Here is a 20,741-nt window from a genome sequence, read left to right on the forward strand (position 1 = left end):
ACACTCAGCTTTGCATCAGTACCATCACCAGTTGATAACTTTTGTAAGTCTGACTATGTAGCCTAGGATGACCTCAAAAATTGAGGCCCTGCTGCCTCAGCCTTCTGGGTACTGGGTTTACAGAAGTGTGGGAGAATAAATCTAACAAGTGCTCACTATATTCATACACAAAAATGTTTTTGCTGTTGTTGTTGAGACAGGGACTCAAGTAGCCCAGAATGGTTTTGAACTCCTGTCCTCTTATCCCCATCTACCTCCCAAATGATCGGATTCCAGGCTTATGTAGCCAAACCCAGTGAGTTAATTTATAACTTGTAAAAATTATACTGACAAGGAATCCATTACTCAGGGGAAAAAAAAAAAAGACTCACTCCTATATAGCATAGGAATCCACACTCTTTACAGCACTGGCCAGAAAGCAACATAGATATTAAGAAAAGTAGACTATTAGAGGAAACTACAGTCCGTGAGGTCAACTTCCCTGATTCATAGGCTCACGGTGAGAACTGTGCTGCCTTGCCTCTCCTGTCTGCCACGATGGGCTGAACCTTCAAACTTGCAGAAGTAACTACTGTTTTAGTTGTTTCTCAGGCATTTGGTCACAGCTATGGGTAACTAATCTCTGACACGAAGTTCCCACCTCGCTACACATTTAGGGATCTTTCCTAATAGTCTCATAGTCTGGGAAAGGGTGGCACATTAACAGCCTCTAGTTTAGAGAGATCTAAACAATGAACATAGTTTTTTCAGCCTATTCTTCATTAAACTGCGCCAACTGCTTTATGGGAATGTAGGTATAACATACATTCTCTGACAGGCTTTTCTACTCCCCAAGTTCCCCTGGTCTAAATGTACCTTCTACCTAAGCTGTTTGAACAAAAAGAGGCCAAATGGCTATACTCAGGATAGTGGACTTCTCTAGGAAACCAAGATTTGTTTCTAAGAATCCAACAATGATCTCATTTTTCTCCCCTGTACAAAAAATAAAAAACAACCAAAAAAACTATTAGAAGTGGGTATCATACCTGCCATGTGGACAAGAAAACGCGAGTCAAGTTCAGTGAAAAACAAGAAAGGTGGGCAGAAGGAAGGTAATTCCCCGGCTTTTCACAATCTTCCAGTCTTTGGAACTGGGTTCTATTTATCACCTTGGGTTCTATGAGCCTGTAACATGTCACCACTATGATAAAATTCACATTAGCTTACCTGGGCTTTTAGCACTTATAACCAAAAAGACTACATTCTATCGTCAAAAGAAAACACAGGCTACACTTCATATTGGAAAAGTATTTATTATGACAAAAATAAAACTGTGGACTGAAAACAAATAGATGTTATGCTGTATTGCATCATGATTGCAAATAAACCAAAACCTGTCTAAAGATTAACATTCCAGGGTAAACTGCATCTTTTTACTTGGGTAAGCTGGCATGCACACAATTCATTAGAACATAATCTCAGAAATTAAGAATCATGAATACGACCTAACATATAAAAGAAGCATTTCACAATAACGAAAAGTATTAAAATTCAAAAACCATGTCTTTTCAACAACCTCACAAAGAAGCTTGGAACCACTGGTGGGGGGTAATGGTGCGAAATACATTTGGCATTTGCTTTTACATTTTCTTGATTAGTGCTTAAGTATTAGAGCAATGGCACACAGGTCAGTTGATTATTTAGGGTTCAGAAGCAGTATGTGCTATAAAGTCATTGGTTCCCCCTCCCCCTCTGTAAACACCAGGGGGCCCACATAGAAATCCTACCGAGCTTATTAATAGTATTTTCTATTGGACCAAGCTGCGGCAAAGACATTGTCAGAACATCGGCACAAAGCCTGAGATGTAATGGATAACAATGTATATTTAAATCTTATACACATACATTTAAAGAGTTTTACAATCTGAGCTAGAAGTACAATGAGTACAGGGCCAGGTTTCTCTTTCATATTATAAAGCACCAAGTCATGTGTGAGGACGAGAATGTGAAATTACAGTCATTACACTCCCATTAGAATAAACTCAACAGCAAGGCTGTAACTGTTAGGACTTTGCTCTTTCCCGATTTTAAATGATGTTCTGTGGAACAGACAAGTATCGAGAAATGAAAAACTATCCTATAATTGGAAAAGGCCATAACCATCATTTTATTTCACAATTTCAATGAAACAGCAGCTAAGCTTTTTCAAAACTAAGATGAAAATGCTCACAACTAGACTGAAAGTTTACTCCAAGAGAATAAACGTGGGCCTCAGCATCTCTGAATTTCCTGAGGAAAAATTTACCGTTTCTCATGACTACAGCTAAAACATGCCAATCAATTATGACCTACTGAGATCAAATAATGGTCACTTGCTGTTCTAGGGCACTGAGAGTCATAATCTATCATGAGCAATCAAACTGCAGCCCTTTCCTTTACTAAGGAATTAAATACTGACTGAGTGCTTTGCTCAAGAGCACTGGATGCAAAGATACCTGTTCACGCTGAAGCTGGCAAACAAAGAAAAACAAAAGTCCTGCCCAGCACTCACACTTCATCTAGGAATTCTGCGTATTCAAAGACATTTGGGTAAAGGGGGATTTATGGCACTGCAAAACATCCCAGACACTTAAGCAAAAGCAAAGCACCTCGTGGTCTGAAAAATGAGGTAATTATTTTGTAACTGAAATTTGACGAGTTGTTGCACTGTGCAAGAAAACATTTTCATTCTTTTAGAAGTTTTTCTATACTCAGTCTACACACAGCATGTATTATTATTTCTCCATTCCAGGAGAAAATACAGAGCACTGGTTTAAAAAAAAAAAATCAAGAAGCCTCTGTGACTAAAGTTCCAGATTCTAATTCTAGAATGCTAATCAGTTTTCATGATTTCCAGCCATTTTAAAGTGAATCCTTTCCTCGATTTTATTGACCTCTATTTATTTTTGGTCATCTACAATTCTTTTTTTTAAATTCATTTATTTTATGTATATGAGTGCTCTATCTCCAAAATACACATACAAATCAGAAGAAGGCATCAAATCTCATTATAGATGGTTTTGAGCCACCATGTGGTTGCTGGGAATTAAACTCAGGACCTCTGGAGGAGCAGCTAGTGTGCTAACTTCTGCGCCATCTCTCCAGCCCCCTACAATTCTGAATATATCTTATTTATGTTTTTCTAACCCTGAATAAAGATGAGATGACATGAAAACCGATGTTATCAGTCATTTTCACGGTTAGGAGGGCTTGTCTGTAACATGCTAATGTCCTAGCCCATGCCACTCTTTCAGCACTGGAAAGCCAAAGTGTCTGGGATGCCTTAAAGGCAATTCACTCAATAAGCAGAACAAGCTAACAATTTCTGTCCAGTCAGCAGAGCCAAGAAAATGAGGTAAGTTCCCTAGAAAAGAATTTCCAATACACATGGGTATTATTTACAACCAACCCGATGCCATTTTCTTATGAATACAACTTCTCTTTTGCATTGTCCTTAGCTAGAAATTAAGTTTAAACTTACACTTTGTTATTACCTGTTTACATCCACACACTGGGAGTGGGGATCAAACAGTGAATCAAATAATTTAAATGTGCTACGCCAAGCATTTTTTTTATTAGTTTAGATTTTAAAAGACAGTAATAGTATTTACATAAGGCTTCAGAATATTAAAAACAGAAGGCATATTTGAGACTTAGTTTACTTAGATGCTCCTCAGTTTGAGAAGAAGAAAAAAAAGGCCATGAACAATAGTGTCTTAGGTCAGCTAGATACATCATTAATGGGCAGATTAAGATTGGAATCCACTTTAGACAGGCAGGGCAATGTTTGGCTAGACAAGAGAAGAAGCTGTATCTTGAGGTGAGCCCCCAGACAGAAAATACAGGGCCTTTAGAACTAAGGTTTAAGTGTGTGATGATTTTATTCCAAAGCCACAGATAACAAGTTGGCTCATAAAATTGGCCTCCAGAGGTAAATGCCAATACAACTTTATGGTGTAGACATAATCCCAGTGCCCTGCTAATGTGCACTGTGATTTTCACAGGGGAGGAGGCAAGGACACAATTCTGCTTACGACCTCTTCTGAGATGCAACACCAAGGACGTAAAACCTTTACTCTTTACTCTTCAAAGAGTTGCTCGTGGGCAGACCTGGTAGCACCCGAGAAGATTGTCTATACACTGTCTGTATCCCTCACTGTTTCCACACACACACAAAGGATCATTTTCTTTGTATGCTACAATAAAATCCATATCATATTTAATTAATTAATATACCTATGGCAATCCCAGCACTGCAGATGCAGAGGCAGGAGTTATCATGCATTGGTGTTCACTGTGGTTACTAGAGGTCCTGTCTCCAGCCATTCCCCACTTTTAAAAAAGCTATTACTATGGGAGTTATTTAAATGTTTTTTAAAGAATGAAATGTATATATTTCTCGAGTGAATATAGAATAAATGTACTATCCCCTTAAGAATGTTAACACAAGAACCTAAAAGCAAACATTATATATTCAATCCTCAGTTTTCAATAGATTATATATATATATATATTAATATTTCAGGTTTTAAGAAATTAAATCACATTAACAATAAAAATATTTAGTGCATTCCCTTACAAAAGCGAGTACTACATCTACAGTGATTCTCAAATGTACTTCTAGGGGAAGGTAACATGCTCAGGTATGAAAACAGCACACATGACTGGCAAGGTTTTTTTTTTTTTTTTTTTTTTTCATTTTTAGCTGCAACATGTTGAAAAGATTTTAGCTAAAACTTAATTTCTTCATTTTTAAATTAAAAATACAAGATAATCTTCTGAAGGTGTAAAGCAGGTGTACGAGGTTCCGGTATAATACAAACTTTACTAAATAACATGTGGAGACAAAGGAGAATGTGAAACAAAAAACCACTCCCCTCCATTTCATCACTGTTACTGTGACCTCAAAAGACCACAATAAAAAAACTGAGAACTCATCTCACAGTAACAAAGGCACCCATCACACATTTCCAGTTTTCATGGATATTTTATAGTCATTTGATTTATGTTCAAGTCAAATGCTTTAGTATCATATCCTCGTTTGGGTCCAAATATTCTCTTGGAGTAAAGGAGAACTAGTTTCCTAGGCTGTAAGCAGAAAGACTGAGAAAACCTCTACAGGTCTCACAGGAACTTCCCAATGGACCATTTCCCAATCAAGGGCACAATGGCTACTTGAATGCCTACTGCATTTTCAAATAGCTAACAGATGTTGCTTCTAATCCAAACTAATTATATGCTTTTAAAAAAGGACTGAGAAGTAAAATAAAGTGTACTTTTAACAATTAAATATCAAATCTGTATCTATACTAGTAGCTGCTTGACAAAATACAGTCAACTATTAAAAACACTTTCAATATAATGCTGATGTGGTAATATAAAAAATAACCATATTATATGACAGAAGAAAATTGAACCAGCCAATCTCATTCGATACAAGGAGGCAGATAATTAATTCAGAAGCAGAAATACTGGGACATCAAATATGCTTTGTCTCAGGACAGGCTTATGATAATTATTTTTTTATATTTATGGTAAACAATAAAAGTAAAGTTGAAGCAAAGTGTGCTTTAGGTAATGTGTATTTTCTTAGCTTCCACACCTACCCCACACCATCCACACTGACTTATATCTGCTTTCCTCTCAACTGTGATTATATTGAAAACACACAAGAAAAATTAAACTTCTACTCTATTTGGCATAGAACCAGTAAGAAAAAATTCAAAGTTTAAACAACTCTCCAAAGTTCTGAAAGCTTTTCTTCTGGCTCCTTTCTCAGATCAAGGGTAGAAACACTAAATGAAAATATCAAGTTCAACTAAATTAACTACGTGTAACAAAGCGAGCACTCCTCGAAAAGAGCAAAATTTAAGGCAACTCAGTTAAAAAAAAAACCTGAAATTAAAACACCAATTTTGAGCAGGTATTTGTGAACACTGAACTTTTTTGATCCAAATAAAAAATACTGCAAACTGAAGAACTATCCCTTAATACACATTTTATCCCTTTCATACAGCAAATGACATATGTGACATAAATGGGGTAATGACAACACTTGTTCCCCTTTTACTTAAGGGTTCACTCTTACTTTCATCTCAGACAACTGTCTTGGGAACCATTAATACCACCCAGTAAGCCTGATGCATTAGGCCCTTTCATTTCTGTAGCCAATAAAACCAATGTTGCCAGGAATATGACAGCTTAGTCTACTTAGTGAGTTCCAGGACAAGGATTACTTAAGCAAACCCTATTTAAAAAAAAAAAAAAAAATCAACCAAACAAAGAAAGAACATGATTGCTGATTCTCATAGGAATATTCTAAAATTTAGGGTTAGATTCAGCAGTACCCTATCAGAGTTTAGGACACAAGTCTACACAGAGACTGAGGTGGTGAGACTGAAGCCTCCCATATTACCCTCAGCCAGATTTATGGAAAGGCCAGGTTATTTTGCCTTTCAGTAACATAGAGCTGATGATAAAATGCTTTGACAGATACTACTACAAACCTAAGAAATAAAAAGAACTGTTCAGACTTTGGCTGCTGCCCAAAGCAGGTGTGATATTTCTGACTAAATAGCTGAGGCTTTGGCTGACAATAAAGCAGGTGGTAAACTGACAGTAAAAAATATTCCCAGTGTCCTAGCTTTAATTTCATGTTGGTGTGTTTTACTAAATTCTGAGAGTTACACACAAAGTGAAGACTCTTGAGCTATCAGATGAAACCAGTAATATTTACCACTGAAGCTGGGCTTTCAGATTCATGCTTCTCCTTGATTAGTTTTTAACCAAACACTGTTGGTGAAAAGTGAACTTAATTTCTTACATAAATAAATGGATTACTTAATTCCCATGCAATGAGCAACTTAAAATTATACTATGACATGCAATGAGGTCAGGAAAATTTAAAAGCAAGTATTCACCATGTTTACTTTTACACACATACACGGAGCTTCTAGGTAGATTTTCTTCGTTGTAATTAATTCTGTCCAAAAGATAAACAGAGTTTGTAGAGAAGTAAATGTTTAGTCCTGGAGAAATAGTGTATGACGATTCCCGCCACTGTTCTATCAAACCACAGGTACCAGGGAAGGAGGGAGTGCTGGCCGAGAAGTGGAAGAGACTGGTTGTTAAGGACATAACAAACTTCAGGTAACATGAAATATACGACAAACAGGTTTTTACAAGGCAGTCACCGAATAATTAGAATAGGCAGTCAGAAGAGCTCTGTTGCTGCAAAAGCACAGGTACACGTTACGCTCATCCGACCGAGATTAGTGCATTTGAAACAAAGGTAAGAAAACATCTTTATGTTCCAATACAGCGGCACTTGATTCAAGTGTTGCTCAGAGGTTTGTGTTGTTATAAATTAAACATGCTGCTGCCTCAGCAGCCAAAGATATTAGGAAAAATGTTCATGTCACAGAATAAATAGAGAAGTCTTTTTCAAGCAAAAAATTATCTCACACCAATCCTGGAGGTCATCCACTCTAGACCTTGGCATAACCTAAACGAAGACAAAAGGATTTTAGAAATTAGAAACTTGCTGCTGAAACACTGAAGCTACACTTATTAAGTCTCATTCACAGGCTGGTGTCACAGTCAAATGCTATTCACATATATTGGTGCCAACAACTTTTTATTCTCCCAAAGAACATGGTCTCATGCAGTGCAAGCCAGCCTCAGATTCTCTATGCAGAAAGGTTGAAGTTCAGCTTTGGATCCTGCTGCCTTGACCTCATTTCCAGGTGCTGAAACTACAGCAAATACTTAGGACATACAGAAGTGAGGCTGGAACCCAAGGCTTTATGGATGGTAGCCAAACAGTCTACCAGCTGAGCCAGATCCCTAGCCTCCATCAGGGACAACTTCCAAATTTTAATGGAAGTGTCACTTCAACAAAATGATCTTAGCCATGTATACGAAGTGGCAAATTCCTCTGGTTTCATCCTGAAGATTCTGTTTGTCTAGTTTTCTCATCAAGATTGTAAATACCAAAACCACTCTACCCCTTTAAATGGAGGTAAAACTTTTAAAAATAGCAGCAACTTTTCTTTATTCATCCAGTTTCTAAAGAATAGAAGGTTTTAGGGTGTTCACTTAGCTATTACACTGTCAAGAATTTGAGTATGAGAAAAACCAAGTAGTCAGGGTGATATGGCGATCATATTGGCATGAACTGGTAATCATACATGACACACCAGCTTCTCTTGGCATAGCATCTACAGACATGCTCATAAAAGAGCAAGAATACACCACAATGGCACCTGCCAAATGACTGTTCTAGAAGCATGCCTCCTGAAAGGACTCATGATAATACAGGAGATACATTGTTGGAGAAGACTGACTTACATTTAAGTCTTTTCAGAAAACATGTTATTTCTTTACAGCTTTCTCTTTAATTAGGATGACATTACAGTTTTTGCTTAGTAAGTAAATGATGAAATCAAGAGATGAACAAAAAAACCTGAATTCTAAACATGATTCCAAAGATGCTTATGCCTTTGAAAGTATTACATGTATGTTAAAAACATGAAGAACTTGGTAAAAAAAAAAAAATGTTTAAGAGAAACAATAAAAGGAATGAGCCAGGCATGGTGGTGCATACCTTTAAATCCCAGCACTGGGGAGGCAGAGATAGGTAGATCTCTGTGAGTTCAAGGCCAGCCTGGTCTACAAAGCGAGTTCAAGACAGCCAAAGCTACACAGAGAAATCATGTTTAGAAAAACAAACAAACTAAAAAAACAAACAAAAGGAGGACCAGGAAGTAAAGGAGTTAAACTTAGAACCGTGAAAGGACCTTTCAAGAAACCCAGACTGTACCTACCCCTCTCCTGTTAGTGCACAGCATGACTGGATGTGCCATGGGTGATCCTTAATTGAACTAAGGGTGAGGTATTTGGAGATTTCAGCTGCCGTCATGCACCCTTTCATGTCCTGTTTATTTGCAAAGATGAGGACTGCAGCTTTTCTTAAATCCTGCAATTGACAAAAAGCATTGGAATATCAAACATGAACAATCATGAGTCAAATTAAAGTGTGAATTATCATAAAACCAACTCATGATGTGAGGGTGCAAAGTATAGCCTGCTAGCTAGTTAAAGTAAACCACCATTTTCAAATAATCTTGTACTAACATTTAATAATCTTAAACACATTTTAATGGTTCATCCTAATAAAGTATATGTATAAGTCAGATAATTAAGTTATTCTTTTCTATTTTTGGACAAAAATGGTCAGATTGAAAAGAATATAAGCCTCAGAGTAAATGCTGACTTAATAGTACACCTGTGTTACTCTATACAGGCGGGAACAAAGTAAACTTATTAGCCTTTACAGAATTTTAACTCACTGGCAAGAGTTCACTGTGGTTCTTGTTTGTTTGTTGTTTTATTAACAATCAAAACATAGTGATATAACTTGACAGAACATACTTGTACAGTGAAATATGACGACTTCTAAAATCACTGATGAACTTCAGCTTTGTGCATTTTTTTTAGCTAGGTGCATATTAACATGGCTGCATCTCATGTGTTTCTGGTGTTGGTGGCGCTGACTACCTATGTAGCCACTATGGTAAAAAGTATGGAGTTCCCCCAAAAATGAAAAATACAATACTACATGACCCAGCAAGACACTACTGGGTATTCGCTTCACAAATTCTTAAGCCAACAGGCCACACAGATACATGCATATCCATATTTACTGTTACACTGGTCGTTAACAGCACCAAATGGAAGTGGTCTAGATAGCCAGCAGGAACTGAATACTGTGATATGTACACAATGAAAATTTTCAGCTATGAAGAAAGATGAACTATGAATTTTTAAGGGAAGTAGATGAAACTGAAGAGCATTATGTTAAAAGAAATAAGCCAGACTAAGAAAGACAAGTATATTTTCTCTCATACATGAGAATTAGTTTTAAATTGATGTTTGTGTGTGTGTGTGTACGTGTACCTGTGCATGAGGGTAGTAGTCATCAAAGTAGAAAAAAGAAGAAGGAAGGAAGGAAGGAAGGAAGGAAGAGACTTTTAAGGGAGAAGAAAGGAAGGGAGAGAACAATAAGGACAATAAGGTGATGGAATTCATGTCACATGAAAGCAGAAGGGAGTAAAGTGACCAGCAAGAGGAAGCAAGGGCTGGTGAAGGCAGGCAGAGGAGGAGGGAGTTAAGAACAAAGCAAACTGACACACCATATGAAAATACCATTAAGGCCTAGCATAGCTGTCCTCTGAGAGACTCCACCCAGCAGCGGATCGAAACAGATGCTGAGACTCAAAATCAAACATGGATGAAGCAGAAGGAGTTTTGTGAAAATGTGAGGGGAAAGACAGGAGGACCTGGAAGACAGTAGCTCCACAAGAAGACCAACAGAGCCAACTAACCAGGGCCCCAGAGGGGACTGTGGAGACTGAAGCACCAACCAAGGACCATGCATGGACTGGACTTAGGGCCCCTGCATTGCTGTAGACAATTGGCAGCTCAGTCTTCATGTGATCCCCTAGTAAGGGGAATCTTGCTTGCTTTTTGATCACTGTCCCATGGTGTGGCCTCACCAGGCTATAGGGGAAGAAGAAGCACTCCATCTGATACAGCTTGATGTACCAGGGTGGGTTTGTGGGGTAGGGAGCACCCCCATTTTTCTCAGGAGTAGGGGAGGAGGGATAGGAGGAAAAGGAAGGGAGGGTAGTACTGGAAAAAGAGCAGGGAGGGGGCTATGATTGGGATGTAAAGTGAATAAATAAAGTAATTTTAAAAAGCAGAAAATAGCATTATATATCAACTACTACTTTGTATATCAACTTACAAAATTAATTGTGAGAAACTTATGTTACATTAGTTTTAAAAATATGAACTTCAGTATTGCACATTTTGCATAGGAAAAACAATCACTACATTTAACATTCTAGATACTGCTGAGAAGCAAAGAAAAACAGACTGCAAAGAGCGCACAATGATTTTTACACCTTATGATAAATAGCATGTGTAAGAATGTTTACTGTCAATTTTTACATCTGAAATATTTATAATTAAATTATCTCAAATTATTCATTAAAGTCATAACTTCTTGCCTGAAGACATTTAAGTTCTGTTAGCCCCCACCATACATCTCTAATCAACATCAATTTTTTAAAGGTATGAATCAGTAGTTTTAATTTTGAAAAAATAAAACTTAGCTTTAAGTAGTTATAGGAAGCATATTAAAAGTCTTAAAAATGTGATTTTGACTTAGCTTAATATAGTTTTGCTTATGATGAAGAACAATGATGGTTATCATTGTTTCACATTAATCCTTTGCATAAAATAAAACAATACATAGATAACTTACACCATATTTTAAATATTCACTTTCAAAATTTACCTCATGAGCCAACATTCTGTATAGTTCTTCTTTTGTAATAGCCAGCCGTTCCCTGTCGATGCTATCAACAACAAGAATGATGAACTAGAAAGCAATTTTAAAATAAAGAAGAAAATTAGTGGCATGTTCAGTTTTCTGCAAAGTCACTGTGGTGATACTAGCTCTCACTTGGCATTACCACTGTCATACAACAGTAGTACTTTTCCATCAAAGAGAGATTAAGACAGAAACTCAGCAAGTACAAAATGCTAACCAGAAAGCAGCTCATAACTTCAGCAACTAAAAACTAGAACAGCCTAACTCTATTAAGCTCCTGACTGCAGGTAATGAAAGGTAATGTGTACAGCACAACAGGAATTTACATTGTTTAATCAAATTTCATCCTGTTCATCTACCATCCATTCAAGCCACTGTTTCTCAACCAATGGGTCTTGACTATCATGCACAGCAATATTTACCTTATAATTCGTACCAGTAACAAAATAGCAGTTATGAAGTAGCAACAAAAATGGTATGTTTGGGGTTACCGATGCATAAAGAGGAGCTGCATCACTAAGAAGGTTGAAAACCACTGAATGTAGACATTCAATAATTGCTTACATTTCATACATAAGGTCTTCTGCAGATGAAAGAAAGAGCTAGACAAAAAAGGTAAGCATGTTTTTCAAAAATAAATATGGCATTATTTTACAGATGAAATTTCAGCAATAAAAAAGCTCAAGAAGAAAGTGTGCTGAACTGTGCTAAGTTACATGTACTGACATTAACATGCTAAGATGTAGGCAGACTTAGAAAAAAGCAAGGAAAACTGGAGAACATCTGTGGACACAGCTGTGTGCTGCGGTGGGATGAGAGATAGGAGTAAGTGAGTATGAGTGTGTGTCTAAAGTAGGTCTTACAACGTTAAAAACACAAACAAATAACTAAATAAAAACAGCTTTGTTAAGTACAAACAAGAAAACAGTGAAAAGGAGCTACTAAACCAGTGTATAGAAAAAAGGGTTAAAAACCCAAGGGTAAATGGTGTCATGCATCATATAGGACATTAATATAAGCCAAATTACAACAGAGAGGCTAGAACCAATTTACAGGATAACTATAAGATCATGGAGAACAGTAAACAAACTAGAAGGGCTTAGAAAGGAATAAAAAGGAGGGAGCATGGCAAAACAAAAACAAAACAACAACAACAAAAAAAACTGGGCAGAATATTGGAAAATAACTGGTTTAATAAGAGAATGTTATATTAACCCTGGAAGCTCCTACATCACAATGGAGATAATCACTTTGAGAGACCATTTCAAAACAAAGATTACAAGATTACAAGGGTGAACAAAGTGATTAGTGAAACATCATCTCATAAAATCTTTTCCTGGAATCCAAGCCTGAAAATGTAATGGACCAAGCTGGTGTGTTGCAATAAATTCTTTATGATAACTGAGATATACTTGTAGCAGTGGCTTACTAGAAAAATACTTGATGCTAATAACATCAGTAATACATATATCTCTGTTTGGACCCAGGCTAAGTAAGCCTAGATTGTCAGAAATTTCAAAAACTACCCTGCTAAAGTGCTTTAAGCGCAGCTGGATCAGCTTGAATTATCTTTAACCTATTTGTGTATAAAAACTGCTTTTCTTCACAGTTGGAATTAACTGTATGCTTTGACAACGAACTTTGAAAAAGTACTCTGTTATCAGAGTATGTTAAAATGCTGCTATTCCTTCAGTAGCATTTGACTGTATGAATGTGTACTCAGCTGGATTACAACCATATTTGCGTACCAACCACTTCTGTCCCTCTCAACCACCACAAAAAAAAAAAAAAGATAATTCAGGGCCATTACAGGTGGTTGCATGCTGGCAACATGCCATTCTTGCTCATGTGTTGCCCTGGAATAGCACACACAGAACTATATGAGTAAATACAGGTGCACAAAGTACATGCTTCCTTTTTAAAATTTGTGCACTATACTTATGCAGCAAAAGTTCTGTGCATTATACTCTCTTCCAGATGCAATTTTTATAAAATATCATTTTAGAAAACATGATTTCTTAGCTGTGCTTCCTTACAAAGAAAGCATACACGTGTAACTGTACACATGTAAATGAAGAACCTCAAAAACACCGCATGAGCATTACAAAAATCTGCCTCTAGGTGGACATACAAGTAAAAATGAAGATAACATAGATGTACTTCCCAAGCTAATACTTAACTAATAAGTAATAATAAAAAGAAAAGGGGGCCCTGGAAAGTTCCCTGCCTTGAAATTGCTCCTCCGTGGAGCTGTGCAGACACACTCTTTGCAGACATCTCTCATACATGTATGTACTGGCTTCCCGGGCCATCACGGGCCACCCACCACAGGCCAGCACGCTCATCTCTGCAGATGGGGCTCACTGTGCTCCTTAGCCACCCACTCATGGGCTGGACCTTCTACAACCATGTCAGCAACAGAGCGCCAGCAACTCCAGCCTCTTGTGTAATGCAAGTTTGCAGAAGTCAAAATATTCAGAGTAGCTTTACTTGCCCAACTCCTCCATCTACTTTACTTCTGACAGAAGAATTTCTTTCCATGTTTCAAAACACTCAATAAAAATAGATAATAGAAATTCCATGTTCTTTGCCTCTTTTTATCCTAGAGAAAAAAGTATAAAAAACTTTAAAATAATAGCAGCTGGGGACAGCCTGCAAGCCTATTTTTTTCCCCATTGATTACATCTGAAAATCTGGGATGTTATTTGAAAAATTATGCTTAAAGTATTTTTACCCCTTCCCTAATCAGGTGCTTGTGTGAGATGTTGAGACTGGAGGAAGATACGTTAATTTCAGCCAGTGTTCGATTTCTGCAGCCCACAGGGTGTGCTGCTCCTGTGAGGGTGCCTGAGCCAGCCTGTGTAAGCACTCAGCTCACAGGGACCCTGGCCAGGCACAGCCCTGCACACCTACAGTCCCAGTCCACATGTGGCAGAGAAGCAAAAGGATCCATGTACGCAAGCTCCAGGCTGGTCTGAGCTACACAGCAAGCTCTATGCCCATCCGATATATTCTGCCTGTATATAATCTATTTGACTTTAGTAAAATAGGTTTACATTTCAATATTTTCATTAACTATTCCACCCCTTCATATGCCCTCATAGGGGGGAAAAGTCCAAGCACCTTCTTGGATCTAACTCCCAAATTTCCCTCTGTGTGAGTTTCAGCAGTGAGATACTGTCATGATCAGAACAAACTCCTTAGCACTTCTTCTACCTGCCTTTTTTTCCATGGCAAAATTTTAATTTCTTATTAAAGGCAATTGCTAATATGTCTCATTGGAACCTAGCCATCTTCTATGCTGATTCTTTGAAAAGAAATTTTTAATTAAAATTCAAAGGTAATTTTGGCATACCTCTGTGTTTGAGTAATAGGTGTTCCAGGACGACCGCAGAGACTCCTGACCACCAATATCCCACATAAGAAAGTGAGTGTTCTTCACAACTATTTCTTCAACATTGCTTCCTATGGTTGGAGAAGTATGAACTACTTCATTCATTAGGCTGTTGAAAGACCATCGAAAACTCCTTTGTAAATCTTGATAACCCCAAGCACATTTTTATCTCTATGTTTTTAAGAGAAGTCAACTTTCCTTATTTGTGATGATTCCAATCACAATAATCATCAACACGAGAAAGAGAAGCTTAGAAACTTTCTGTACACATAAAAATGTAAACAGTCCAACCCCTAAAGACTTTTCTGCTTTTTAATCAAATGAGCTGCAGGCCTGGCCCAGAGAGATGGGAACACCGTAGTGTGGGCTTGCACGCCCACGGGCAAAATGCCAGCACTGCCAGTTAGTTTACCAATCTGATGAGAACCAATACTCCATCCCGAAAGAGCAATTTCCGGATAGCTGTGACCACAATACTTGCAGAGTGGCAATAACTCAGTGATAATCTCTGCATCATTTTGCTGAATATCAATGTAAGCAAGGGGAGAGGGAATTCAGCCATAAAAACTGGTTTAGGCATAATAGCCTGTAGTCTTAAGGCCACAGGTAAATAGAAATTTTACTTACAATGAACTGTCTTTAGAATATTGAGTCTCGTATCACTTGTATTATTTTTTTAAATGACTTATTTAATTTTATTTTATGTGCGTCAGTGTAAAAGTGTCAGATCCCTTGGAAATGGAGATAGTTGTGAGCTGCTATGTGGGTGCTAGGACTTGAACCCAGGTCCTTTGGAAGAGTAGACAGTGCTCTTAACCACTGAGCCATCTCTCCAGCCCCCACTTGTATTATTGATTGCTTATGTTACATTATTTTATTCAATATGCATGTTTGCTGATAACATTCTATAACATGTATTTGAAGACATAATTTTCTCTTGAGTTTTATGTTCTATGTTTGACATTATGTACAAGACTGTTATCAAAGATGAGAAGTTTCTGAAACTTCTGGGCTTTATATTAAAGGCTAAATGATATTAAAATACATTTTAGCTTATGAATGAAAACATGTTAAAGAAAAGTAATGACTCAACTCCGACACAACAGCAAATAAGGAGCCTGTTTGCAAAGTAACTAAAAGGAGGTAGTTAGGCACTGAGAAAATGTGCAAGCTGAAAGCTGACAATACTGCCTTTCCCCCCCTCCTCTTCTTTTGTAGTGCTAGGAATTGAGCCCAGTGTCTCAAGCAGAATCAAGAATTGCTCTGCAGAGCTATAACACAATCCCTAAACTGGGAGGCTTTATATGCAAGATAAAGAAAGGAGGGATAAGACTCATATAATGGTGCCAAGTACTGTGTGACTATTTGTTAAATGTTCTGGGTATATAAACCCATTCACACAGCTTAACATTTCATTGGCTCTGAGAAGATAATGGGAAATCCTCAGACAGTGGATTCCTGGGTGTTAACATTTACTAAAGATGAGCTCTAATGTATCTCTGAGAACTTCAAGCCTCTTCCTTTTGATAGGTACTACAGTAGCATTTTGACTACCATCACTTTACACAAGCCTGGCTCTGTTAAAACTATCCCGAAGCTACGAGGGGAGAGCTCCTTCCCAGAAACAGCACTCTACGCAGGACTCCTGCTCAAAGATTTAAGTGAGAGTCATTTCATCACCCATCCCAGGATAATCTGTACTATTTCAGCTTAATATTAAAGTCCATTCTTCCTTTCAAAGTCAGAAGGCTAGTATTTGGTAGAGCTTTAGTGAGCAATGGCATTTTTATTTTACTTTTTTATTTGGTAAAATAGAAAAAGTTACATGTTTAAGTCTAACTATTGCATTATTAAAATTGGGAAGAATGTCATCTTATTAGTTATAAGAAAAGTTTTTCAAGAACTAATAAGCAGGTACTGATACTTACAATTGATAAAGAATGGTGGTTTTCCCAGCATTATCCAGTCCCACAATGATTACTTTGTGCTCTAAAAAAATAAAAAATAAAAGGTCATGAATATTTACACTACCGCACAGCTCAGCACAGGCTTTCTCCAGTGATAATTATAAATGACACTCATGGGAGGAGTCTTTATGCAGTAAGGCCCTGCCTTGAGTGGAACAGTCTACTATGGTGTTCTCTATGGAGCCCTAAAAATGTGTTTAGATTGGTTAGCTGGAAACAAGACTTTGGACACTTATTAGCGGAGACAGTCACTCAAAGAAAAATCTGGCATCATGACGTACTGTGAGTGTAAAGCTGGCTCTCCACACCTGTTCAAACTCTGCTATTCACATTAGCTTTAAGTTGTTTTAACATAATCAAAATTTCCCACCTACATTTTTTGCCTTTCATTTAAAAATGACACTTGCTGCTGAAAACTGCAATGCTCTTTCCATTAGCAGACAGATTTTTTTTTTTTTTACTTTTACATTAATTGGCAGAAGTAAAAGCAATTACTTAGCCTTCAATGGTTTTTATTGAAACATGTTTTCTGTCATCATTCTAAGTGAATGTTTCTACTGGCGCTGTTCAACAAAAGCCTCTTCCCTCCCTCTTCTGGTGACAGGCACAATATCTACTTTGTTATAAGCAGTTATTAGGCCTTGCTAATTATTCTGTTATGTGGTACATATTTTGAAATCTGCTCTGAATGAATGAAATAGAAAATTCCCCCAAATCTATTCAGAGTGTGTTCAAGATTCCTCTCTAGGTGCTTAGGGGGTTCAACAAGCCTCCACGCTTAGCTTAAAAGCTATTGATAGTTGATGACAACTGGGAGAGAGAGACTGAGTTCTCCCTCCCCTGGTATGTCACCTATACTCCAGTGAATGGCCCCACATGCAAGAACCCTTGAGCAGAACTAGAACTTAGTAGGTAAGGGAGGGAAAAGGAAGGGAAGAGGAGAAAAGGAGGAAGTAGTGAGGGGGAAGGAAAGAAGAAGATTAGAGGGAGGAAGAACAGAAGAGGGGGAGGGAAAAAAGAAAGAGGACACAAAGTTGAGAGGCAGTTGAGGGATTTGGGAGGTGTATCTAGGAAGAATAAGGAGGAGTTGGGAGAAGAGAGGGAGGTAAATGTGATCAAAATACATTGTATGTATGCATGCATCTATGTATATAAAACAGTTCAAAGGTTGATGATATACGGTAAGAGCCAAGAAGATAGTCCTGTACTATTTAAGCACCATTAAATGTGTAACAGTCAGTCTAACTCTAAGACAATGTGGTAAGATTTGTTTAAAAGGAAAAGAAATGCCTCTTCTCTGACCCACATGTTCACTGTGATATTAGTGACCACACTGACCTCACAGATACAAGAAACTATATATAAGTACTATAAAATTGTATTTAAGACAGAAATTCAAATCTTTTTATCTCCCCTACCTTGACCTTCCAAAACTTTTATGCAGATGTTTTAACCCTCACCCACCCAAAGTAAACTTTGTTTGCACAAAACCCTACATTGGATAAGAGTGGCAGACCCCTTCCAGTTCATTTTCTTTGTACAAAATTCTTTTGTAAAGACCAAGGGGTCAGACCCTGACCAATAGGGAAAAGACAGATCCCCACCCCTATCAGAATAGAAACCAAGTGCGTATCTCTGGGTTCTTGCTTTTTGGAGTATACCCTTTTATCAAGAGCATGGAGACTTCAATTGGAGTGGTGATCTCTTTCCTTATGATCTAACATACAACAGCAATTGGTAACAAAAGAGTTGGTAGCTTGAGGTGAGAACTATGTAATATTAGGTAGCATCATGACGGTATGTTCACAACTGTGAAGTAAAAAGAACTGGTTGGGCTGACTGTGGTAACGCCAACTGTAAGTTTAGCACTTAGGAGGATCCTAAGTTGAAGATGAATTGGGATAACAAACTTCTCTGTCTTCCAATGATGTATTTATTATCAGTAAGAACTATCTGTAGCATATTACGGGACAAGTAGATGAGACAACAAAGTTCATTTTCATTTTGGCAAAAGCTGCTTTGTAGAACTACAACAAAATGACTGTAACTGACTTAATTTTCCTTCTGTTGGCTTGATTTCACTAAGTCATAATGGAACCAGCCTTGACAAGCTCCCCTGTTTGTTGTTCCTTAAAGAATAAGAACAAGAGTGATCTTTACCAATGAAGGAACTAACAAACTGCTTGGCACCAGACATTCTCAATCTTTTTAACAGCCTAGCTCTACAGACTTGGGTATCCCTGCAGTGCTGAGAAAAAGGCCACTGGAAAGGGGACAAAACTTGGTTGCACAGGACTACTCAGGGAAGAGGGAGAAGTATGGATGGTAACACCAGATGGTTCGCCATTAAAGCAACTCATATGGGTAACTGTGACTATTTTTAAACCACTTTCTATTATGGTGAGGATCATAGTATTAGACCTGATGTTTGCACTCATTAATAATGAATGCATCGTTTTGAAAGGTTGGTCTGCAGTTTGAACAGAGGGGAAGCCTGGAGGTGGACAGGGTACAGACTTCATTCAAGTTCAAACACTTTCAGATCCCCTTTTCTTCACTTCATAGGAAACTCTGGCAATTAAAACAAAGCACACAGTTTCAGCTCTGTCTTAGGATGAAGTCATGCATAATATCTTTCAGATAAAGTGGCCTAATTACTCATGAAAATTGTCATCAACAACATTAAATCTACAAACACCAACAAAAAGGACTGTCCTTTGTAATAGCATGAAGTGACAAAGTTTAAGTTTTTGATCTTAGCTCTGAAGAAGTATCAATACTATCTAGAGAGCAGGCTCAAAGGTCAGTTACTAAAGGCCATTTACCCTGTTATGTAACTGCATATCTCTCTCTCTCTCTCTCTCTCTCTCTCCAACTGCCTGCTTTGCATAAGAGCCCCCAAAGTTTGTCAATGGCTAAACAATTCACCTCACAAATACTAGTTGGTGACGTTTTCACAGTTCAAAGAGCAGTGAGGAAAATGTAGAAAGTGATGTGAGGGTTTGGATATAGATTCTCCTCCTCCTAAGAAAAAAGACAAAACAAAACAAACAAAAAACCTGAATGTATTGCCCTTATGCAATGCTTCAATTAATACAGTGCAGAGCATCTTAAAGGTGTCCTTGCCAGACACACAGGCTGAGCTTCTGTACTTCTGTACAGCACACGGCATTTATTATGTGATATCTAAGAGAGACCCCAGGCTTGAAAACGTGACAGCACTTGCTCTATACTGCTGTCTTTTGGTTGGGTATAATCAGTAGGCCACAGACATACAACTCGTCTGTAGGAAACAAACAAAACCAGCTGAGCTCTGAGTCAGAGACACTTACTGTGATGTTGCTTAAGTATAAATAATTTCCCTTATTTTTTCTAATGTAAACTAAAGCAAATATTAAAAGGTGCTTATAAATCTGTATTATTTATATTACTCAACAGTAACTGTTACTATCTGTTGACCCAGGAGGTTAAAAAGAAGAATAAGAAAATAAAACCTCTTAAGAAGTTATCAGGATCAAGATGGTAGCAATTGAAAATGAGAAGCTATCTGTCCCCAAAGTCAAAATTGCTACCAAGCTGATGGGGCATTAGACATTCAATGTCATTTTGACCTCAGTGTAGAAGTACAGATCTCTATTTCACTAGACTTTAGACATCTCATGTTGTGCTAACAAATTTTAAAACCTCCTCTGGTTCTCGAAGCATTTAGAGGAAAGCCAGCATGTGTCCTTAAGCCACTTTCCATAAAACTAAACATTCAACTCACGGTCTCAAACAGTCTAAAGTCATCGTTTAGCCAGGTTTTGAAATATCAAATGGACCTTTAACCATTTTAAGAAGCACTACTAACTTTAGCTTGCTGTCATAGAGCACAGGCAGGAATACTAGTGATGGAGGTCAGAGCGTTGATATTTGAATCTTGTGTGGAGAGCTGGAGAAAGTGACAGGGCTGTGAAGAGAGAAG

At 37.7% G+C, this 20,741-nt stretch overlaps 1 protein-coding gene across 3 annotated transcripts in view; it reads right to left on the reverse strand.

Annotated features, from left to right (window-relative positions):
* Arl5b (ADP ribosylation factor like GTPase 5B) overlaps positions 1-20,741 on the reverse strand; it is a 76,379-nt gene that overhangs the window by 47,033 nt on the left and 8,605 nt on the right. For 2 of the 3 annotated variants that reach the window (XR_009587716.1, XM_060372752.1), the window contains exons 2-5: positions 16,739-16,799; positions 14,772-14,919; positions 11,381-11,464; positions 8,844-8,995 (exon numbers count right to left, since the gene is read on the reverse strand). Coding sequence is in view for 2 of the 3 variants with exons in the window: in XM_060372752.1 (XP_060228735.1) it covers positions 8,844-8,995; positions 11,381-11,464; positions 14,772-14,919; positions 16,739-16,799 (445 nt within the window). In the remaining variant the exon portion in view is untranslated. Of the gene's footprint in view, positions 1-1,272; positions 7,523-8,843; positions 8,996-11,380; positions 11,465-14,771; positions 14,920-16,738; positions 16,800-20,741 lie in introns of those variants that run through there. The other variant, XM_021657515.2, reaches the window with a different exon arrangement.

Source organism: Meriones unguiculatus, chromosome 19, assembly GCF_030254825.1.
Source record: "Meriones unguiculatus strain TT.TT164.6M chromosome 19, Bangor_MerUng_6.1, whole genome shotgun sequence".
In the NCBI taxonomy this organism is placed as follows: Eukaryota; Metazoa; Chordata; class Mammalia; order Rodentia; family Muridae; genus Meriones; species Meriones unguiculatus.